The 8,818-nt window shown below is 38.6% G+C and overlaps 1 protein-coding gene across 1 annotated transcript in view; it reads right to left on the minus strand.

Annotated features, from left to right (window-relative positions):
• Positions 1–8,818, minus strand: part of Cenpe (centromere protein E) — a 57,255-nt gene that overhangs the window by 22,553 nt on the left and 25,884 nt on the right. The window contains exons 21-27 of the mRNA XM_023703848.1: positions 8,585–8,739; positions 7,139–7,453; positions 6,751–7,023; positions 6,468–6,626; positions 3,682–3,882; positions 1,368–1,526; positions 152–442 (exon numbers count right to left, since the gene is read on the minus strand). Coding sequence (XP_023559616.1) covers positions 152–442; positions 1,368–1,526; positions 3,682–3,882; positions 6,468–6,626; positions 6,751–7,023; positions 7,139–7,453; positions 8,585–8,739 — 1,553 coding nt within the window. The remainder of the gene's footprint in view (positions 1–151; positions 443–1,367; positions 1,527–3,681; positions 3,883–6,467; positions 6,627–6,750; positions 7,024–7,138; positions 7,454–8,584; positions 8,740–8,818) is intronic.

Below are 8,818 nucleotides of genomic sequence, written 5' to 3' on the forward strand. Positions count from 1 at the left end.
GGCTTGTGCCACCACACTCAGTCTTTGTAGCGCATTTAGGTGATTCCCATTTTTATTATAAACTGTTACGATAAATAACCCTGTGGTGGGTGTGTGTGTGTGAACGTCTACATGTATTCTTTCCTCTAACCATTGAGTCAGTATAACTTACTGCAGCTTCAGTTTTGCTTATGTGTTCTTTAAGTTGGTCTCTTTCTACTTCAAATGACACCCGTAATTCCTTCAGATCGTTTCTTTCTTTAGTTAGGGACTTCATTTCCTCGCAGTTTTCATGTAGTTTCTGGGCCAGCTCAAGCCTCTCCATTTCCATGTGCTCCATCCTGGCTTCCTGCTTCTTTAGCTCACACTGTAGGGTCTCCATTTCTTTTACCTTTTTTTGCATCTCACTCATCTCCTTTTGTGTATTTAGGAGCTGTTGTTCTTTTTCTTGGAGTTGCTCATTCTTAAGATATAAAATTTTTATAATTACCATTTTTCCAATATTTTCTAACAATTTTATGTAAAACATTAGTATAGCCCTATGTACTACTCCAGTAGAGATTGTCAAGGAACACTAAAAAAAGTAAACTAACCTTCTAGGCTAGTGTTTGTAATAGGTTAAATCATGCCCTACGTAAAATTCAGATGTTTGCAGATGTAGTTAGGAAGGACCAACAAGAGACACAGATGGATCAGGGGAGGTCCACAAAGCAAGGATGGTGAGTTTATGGCAGATACAAAAGGACACAAGTAAGCTCAGACCAGAGGTCATGTGAAGACAGAAGCAGAGCTGGGAGCGGTGTGGTTGCAAGTCAAAAAATGCCCAGGGCAGCTGAGAAATTCTAGAAGCCCAGAAGAGGTATAGGTAGGTTCTTCCATAAGCCTTCAGAGGGGTCACTTCAATTGTGTGCATCTAGGACCTTTGCTCTTAGCCTGAACAGAAAGATCTCTGTGGTGTGTTTCAGAATCCCCCAGGCCACACAATTTGCTACAGGACGCTTACGTCTTACACATGTACTACAATGGCATCCCATTTCTCTTCAGGAAACTGCTGACTTTAAGAGGTGGTGCTCAGGGTTAAGTCTTAGTACATCTTTACAGGGGGAGGATCTTCGTTGACTTAATGTGTCTCAAGTGCTCAGGACAGTGCCTGCCGGTCAATGCCGATACCCCCTGATTATCTTAGAGACAAGGCCTGCCTCACCTATGGGCTCTACAATACCATTCTCACAAGGAAAGTTAGCTGAGATCTTACTGAGTACAAGTGAAGCTGCCTAAAATATCAGTGATGAGATCTGCTCACTGTAGGCATATGTGCGCTCTCTGCATTTAGGAGTATGGGAATAGAAAAAAGCTCACTCAGGAAAATGGCCCGTTTAAGAATTTACCTTTTCCTTTAGCTTTCCATCAACTTCTGCCAGTCTCTCACAGGTCCTGGCAAGCTCTTCGTCTTTCTCTATGGCACGGTTCTTTTCCTGTGCTACTATTTCTTGTTGTTTTTTAAGTTCATCTCCAAGAATTCTTAATTCTTCTTGATTTTCAATGGTCTAGAATTTTTTTTAAAGGTTGAGGTTAAAATATATACTATTAGCTTATATTTATGAAAACAGGTTAAAAAATCAGAATTTACCTCAGTCTGCAAATAAAGAAATTAGGGCAAACTATATAGACAAGGACTAATCTAAAGAAAGGGAGTCTTTTATCATACAAATGCTAAGAATCTACTTTTCATCTGTTTCATTTTTTTAAATGTACTTAGTACAGAGTCTAAAGAGTCTCACCACTATGTAAGTCAGACTTGTAGTGATTCTCCTGTTTTCAGTCTCCCACGTGCTGGGATTACAGATGCATGCTACCATGCCCAATCTCAACTGCCCTCAAAGTGTGCCCCGGGGACAGGGCTGGCATGGCACACCAGGGATTGAACCCTGGCTGCTGTGCTCTGCCTAAGCAGACGCTTTAGTCCGCTGAGCTATTGGCCAGCCCTTCATCTGTTTCTTTATTGCTCAACTTACATTCCTATCATGAGATTTAGGATTAGATTTATCACTATTGAGAGTGTTCAGCTTATTTTGATGCCTAAACCAAAAGGAAGGCTTGAGCTTTCACAGACAGAAAACACGACTGAAATCACAGGTCTGCTATATGCTGGATGGTTTTGGTTTTAAGCATTGATCACCAGCAAGTCCAGAACAGCAGTCACCCTGCTGGCATGGGAATAATCTATCATTAAGCTCCTGATATTCTCAGGAATCAAGGGCACAAAAATATAACAAGCCAGAAATAAAACAATTAATAATTAATAATTCAATTAATTTCAGCACTTATTTCTAGGAAACATGGAAAATTAAAACCAAAAAAATTTGTGATTCACAGTGAACTTTTCAAATTATTAATTTCAACCTATACCAGCATTATATTGCCTCTAAACACAGGTAAAAATCAAAACTAGTATTAAAAAATTGGCAACACCCCAATATTTGAAAATAAAATTAAAAATTAAAACATCTTAAGTAAGAATAATACTTTTTTTTTTTTTCAAAGCAAGTAGTTTAATTTATTTTTTTTAAATCTAAAGAAGTAAACTACAGAAAATGAACACCATTGACAAGACAATGCCTTTCAGCTATAACTCTCAACTCCCCAGTTAACAGTAACAGATTGGCAGAATGGATCAAAACACAAAACCCAGCCTGGTGTCACACTCAAGAGAATCATCTAATCCAAAAAGGAATACATAGATTAAATATATTACATTTTAAGGAAAAAGACATTCATGACATTTCTCTAGAAATTTCAGTTGTCCTATCTTAAACATGGTCTATGATTATTGATTCAAACTGATATGATGCTACTAGGAAAATCTTGTGCTCCCAAACAAGTCAAGATAATAAATACCAGCTCATAGGGAGGAAAATGTTGTTAAAGAATTTTCTATTCTATGCCTTCTTTACTGCATAATATTTTGTGGAGCAATTAGTACAAATTATAATTGGAAAGTGGATGACACAATTTTTGGAGTCAGGGTGCATTGGTTCAAAACAAGATGTTTCTACAAAGCTTTATGAACTTGAGCTGAGCTAGTAGAAAAGAATTCTGCTCTGAGTTCCTCTATGACTTTCTGATGTTGCTTATTTACTATCAATGCTATTAATTCATACATTTGAGCTGAGCTAGTGTCCTCTGCACTTGTTATGGGTAGGCTTGGGCTCAGAGGTTACATTTTGTTCCTTCTCATTGGCATTTTGTATAGCACTCTCTTCTGAACTTGTTGTACAAGAATAATACTTTGGTGCAACTTGAATGAAATGTATAAAATGATCTATACACTGAAAATCTGTAACACACCAGTGAGCAATAAATTACAGAAGACATGTAATAGCCAAGAAGCATGAGAAAAGCTCAACACCCTTATTCTATACTACAAAGGAAAAGTGAATGAAAACAATAAGGTCCACGTTCATCAGAATAGCTGAAACTAAACACACCATTGAGCATCAGAAGCTGGTGAGAGAGAGTGTAAACAGCTCAATGTATGCCTCCCGATGACCTCACCTGTGTGAGGAGCCCACAGATAGAGCCCACAGATTTGCCAGAAGTCATGCAACTGTCCATTTATTGTTGATTATACCTCATAAAGTTGGTAAAAATCTAAAACAAAGACAACATGTATCACTGAATATATATAGTGCCCACTCTTACCATTTCAATATTTTCCTTTAGATCAGTCTTCAATTGTTCTTTTTCTGCTTTAATACTTTCTAACATTTGTTGGAGTTCATTTTTCTCCTGTATTAAAGAACATATCTTCTTTTGCAGTTCAACTACCTCACTGTCCATCACATCTGCCAACAGTGGAGTCATTTCAGCTTCCAAATTCTGTTCTACATTCAAGCCATTCATCTAAAATAGAAATTAAAGAAGAATTTCTCAAGTGCTAATAACCACTTTAATCGACTATTAGAACAGCCAACATTTAGAGGCTGTCATATGCCAGGCACTACTCCCATATCTCAACACATCTTACCTTACTACCACGCTACGAGTTTGGTGTTATCGTCATCCCTGCCTGGCTGGTGGAGAAGTGTTGCTCCAGGGAAGCTGTACTGTGTGCTTAAAGTCACGTGCCACCGCCTGTGCCCTGAACCCTTTCATGGGTGAGAATGACTGGCAGCTGTGAATAGTGCAGGCTGCTTCACATACAGGATAACATGACTTTATGGGTGATTACATCCAAGGAATCACCCAGCTGAAAGACAGATGCCCTTCCTTTCTACCCACTGTCTATATGTATTTCCTGAGATGCACACTTGTAGCGCTTCGTTTTTACTTTTGAGGAAGGAGCAATAGACTTCAGACTCTATTACTTTATTTTTACTACTTTATTGGCATTCTCTCTAACCCCTCTTCCAGCGAAGCTGCATTTCTCAGAGCAGTTCTACTCATAAGAAGCTGGAATTTTACAAGAGGACAAAATGATTTTGATAGAGATCTAGTTTATTTTGCAAAAGTGTAATTTATTTTTCTTAATAAATATTTTTCTATACTTAAAAAAGCATGTGATAATAATTCATTAATCCATCAATACACCATAATCAAAGTTAACCGGATATAGCAACTTTTGGTAAAGGAAGATGCAGATTGACACAGTTCAGCCCATACTGAGCACACATGTTTTTGGAAGTATTTATAATGGCCATTAGAAAAGAAAAACAAAGGGAAAAAAAAAATCACCCCAAGTTATAGCTCAGCAGCAGAGAAACTGCCAAACTGTCATCATACTCACAAAATCACCATTGTAATGTGTTTTCTTTCAGAGTTTTTCCATTAAAAGGTTTTTATAAACATTAGCTATTACACTTAATTTACATAGGTATGGTATCTTCTGCCCACCTTTTCCAATGAGATCATACATGTTTTCTCATGTTGTTAAGTAATCTTCAAATGGTTACCTTTAGAAGACTGGTTCTATATAGATAAAACTAGATTTTGCTTGGCTGCAATTTTACTGGTTGGCATATGTATCAGTGCAGAGCTAACTACAAGACACGTTGGTCTTTTGGGCCTCGTTGGTAAGATTTTACAGTTCAAAATTTTGCATCTTTACTTTGGCATTGTAGATACAAATGCTTTTCTGTAATGATACCAAGCTACATTGTAAATCTGAACTCAGAGCTGTTATTTAATATTTTTAATTTTGCAAGATGAAAATAGTTCTGAAAACTGGTGGTACAATAATATGTGAGAACTCAACACTATTCAGCTGTAGAATAATAAATTATTAAGGGGTACATTTTATATTACAGACATTTAACTACAAACTAAAGAAATATATATGCTGTATACTCTTCAAACTCTGGAAGTATGAGGATTATTTTACCCATCTGCTATTGAAAGCTATTTTATTATTTATTTATTTTTGTGGTTTTTTTGAGATAGGGTCTTCCTATGCAGTTCAGACTGGTCTTGAGCTCACTTTGTAGCCCAGGCTGGTCTCAAACTCACAATGATCCTCCTACTTCAGTCTCCCAAGTACTGGGATGACAGGTGTGCGTCACCATGCCTGGCTAAGAATTTTTAGTATTTTAAAATTATAGTAGTTAATATGCTCGGTTAAGTGGTATCGAGTATGATTTAAAATGATAGATATTATTAAAAATTTATTATGTGTAGTTTAAAGGTATTTTGGGAAGAAAGTTATAAAAATTCACGGGCAATTTCCCCTGTAATAGACTAAACTGTGAAATCTAAGCAACTTTATTTATTTATTTATTTATTTATTTATTTGTGGAACCGGGGATTGAACTCAGGCCCTTGTGCTTGCCAGACAAGAGCTTATTCTACTGAGCCATCTCCCTGGCCTAAGCAACTTTAATATAGAAAATCTGATATTAAATAAGTTTTAGCCATAATTAATAGTAGTTAGTCTTTCATGGTAGGATTCAGAAAGGCCTTTAAAGATATTCAAAATACATCAAGCCTCAGAAAAGAGTAACTCTTCAAAGTCTGAATTACTTTTTTGCCCTTTTCAAATTGATCGTAAGGAATATTATAAGTTCTTTTAAAGACATTAAGGTTGAGCTTGTGGGTGGGGGAGACAGCTCCACAGTCTAAGTGCCTGCCTGGCAAGTGCAAGGACCTGGGTTTGATCCCTGGTACCATATGCCGAGCTGACCCTGTGCTGAGCTGGCCACTGGCGTGGTGGCACATGCCTATAATCCCAGTGCTGGGGAGGCTGAGACAGGAGGATCACTATGAGTCCAAATTGCATAGTGAGATCTTATACCAAATAAATAAATTAAAAAAAAAAAGAAAAAGAAAAAAGTTAAGCTTATATATAATAGTGTTGGTTATTACCACTGTGAATTATCAAAACTGAAATTATAAGGCATATTTAAGATTAAATAATCATTAAATTCCAAGTGTTTGGGATTAAAGAGAAGATGTATACAGAAATACAAAGAAATCAGAAAATAAGTACTTTTTACCTTTTGGTGAAATTCAGGCTCAGTTTCTCTGACTTTTTCCTCTGCATGAAAATTTCTGGATGTCTCCTCTGAAATTCTCATTTTCAGTGTGCTAATTGTTTCCTGGTGCTGCTTCAGGGACTCCAGGGCATTTCGTAACTGTTCCTGCGTGTCTATGTTCTTTGTAGGGAGACACGAAACGATTTCCATTAGAACAGAAAGCGTAGTCATTCAGAACTGGTACTGCGTCACAAGGGACAGGAATGGCTCCTGTCCGAGGTTAGACGTGAGCGCCAGACCTTACCATGCTCACTGTGTCCTGGATGTCACCACGGAGCTGCTCCTGCTCGGCCTGCAGGCTGTCCCGGAGCTGGCTCAGGGCCTCCTTCTCCAGGGCCAAGCTGCGCACTTCTTCCAGGGTTTGCTGCAGCCTCTCGGTCACCAGTGCCTTCTCCTCCTCTGTAGCTCGCAGGAGATCATTTATCCTCTCTAGCTCTTTCTTTAGTTGTTCCACCTCACGAAGTCTTTCTTGACCCTCGGCTGTTTTCTGTTGAAGCTCTGGGGTGTTCTGAGAAAGCTGTAAAAGAAGACAGCGGGCAGGCCACAGTGAGAGCAGAGTATTCATTCTATGGCATGTGCAGAAGTTAAACTCAAGACCAAGCGGCATTTCTCAGGGAGCCTTTCACACCAACCTCGGTCTTCATAGCGTTCAAACTCAAACGAAGGGTTTCTGCTTCTCTGGAGAGACTTCCTACTTCCTGATTCATTTTCTCATTCTCCTCTTGGACTGTTTTATATTTTTGCTCCAATTCCACGTGAAGGATTTTGAAATCTTGAAGCTCTTGCTCAGTGCTTTGATAATTCAGTTGGGCAGTGGCCAGGTCCTCTTTCGCCCTCCCAATTTCCTCCAGCAACCCTTGGATTCTGCTGTCCTTCTTGCTCACATCAGAGCACAGTCTGTCTCTTTCTGATGTTATCATACAGAGCTCCTCCGACTTATCCTGTATCTACGAGACAGTCCGAGATAAGATTTGGGGATGTTAGCAATATGGGACAATTTTCAGGAGAACGAGTTTCCTCTGGGGGAAGGAGAATTATTTAAACTAAGAAAGACGTAGCTGAGGAAAGGCCATGACTTATTGTCCCACATCCCTAACTCGTCCAACTTCACTTTTTGTGTTGTTTTCAAATCTCTTTGGTTTCTGGTAAGGATCGCATGGCGCAGAAGTCTGTGGAAATGATAGGGTGCTGATTTCCTTGTTACCATTCTAAAGGATTTTCCAACTGTATTCTGCAGCAGGCATTTTGGGTCTTTAGAATTTCTTTTTTTTCCTCCTAAAGGCTTTGATTGAAGCTCAGATTTCCAAAAAGTTAACAAGTAATTTAAACAATGCTGAATTGCTTAAAAAATTTAAAAAGCATTATTTAAAAAGTTAATCCTATCTAGCTTATGTATAGTTAAGTCACTGTGAAAAACAAGGTAAGAGGGAAACAGGAGAGCCAAGGAAAGAGTAACACACCAGGGGCTACTGTCCTGGGGAAACGGCAGCTCTCTGGGGCTCACCTGTTAGCCTGGTTACTGTTTGGCGGCTAAAAGGGACCACTTTTATGCTTCACCTTAGCTAAAAGGCTGAGAAGTGACAGCGATTAGTTTTAAAAAGTAATGCAATTTAAAAAGTGTTTCTGAAGGATTTTAGTACAATGTTGGCATGTGGTAAGTACTATGCAGATTCTTGCCATTTTTATTTTTTATTCCTAGCGGAAGAGATGAAGGAAGGAAAAGGAGGCAGGCTGTGGGTTTACAGATCCCTCACTTGCCTGACAGCCTGTATGGCCCCAGGAGCTTTACCACACCCTACATGGTCAGCCCCTTACTTAATGCAGTGATAGGGGAGCCCCAGGTGGGAAGCACAGGGGCCGTGCTGCCAGGTATGAAGCTAACACACTTCCAGGGCCTAAACAAGGCGTGCCTAAGCTAGAAGACAACTAGTCTAGTTTCTACTGCTGAGAAGCTGCGTGAAATGAATTACAGTATTTCTCTTTTGTGTTGTAAAAATAAATGGTATCAAAATACTTAAGGCAGTATTTCAAAGACTTTTATTTCAAAACTAGGGATAATTGCTTAAAATTCTGCTTACCTCTTTCCTTAGCGTTTCTACTTCAGGGAGCAGAGATTTCAGCTCTGAAAGCGAGTTCATTTCTTTCTGTAAAGCTTCATTTTCTTTAATTTCTTTACTCAGTTCTTTCTGTAGATCTGTAATTCTCCTTTCCAGTTCCGAATTGCAGAGCAAATCTAGGAAGCATTTGGTAATTTAGAGAACAATGCTGGCAACAGGTAATCTGACTTTTTTTTTTTTTTTTTTGTGGGGTTC

Source organism: Octodon degus, unplaced genomic scaffold, assembly GCF_000260255.1.
Source record: "Octodon degus isolate 3935 unplaced genomic scaffold, OctDeg1.0 scaffold00183, whole genome shotgun sequence".
In the NCBI taxonomy this organism is placed as follows: Eukaryota; Metazoa; Chordata; class Mammalia; order Rodentia; family Octodontidae; genus Octodon; species Octodon degus.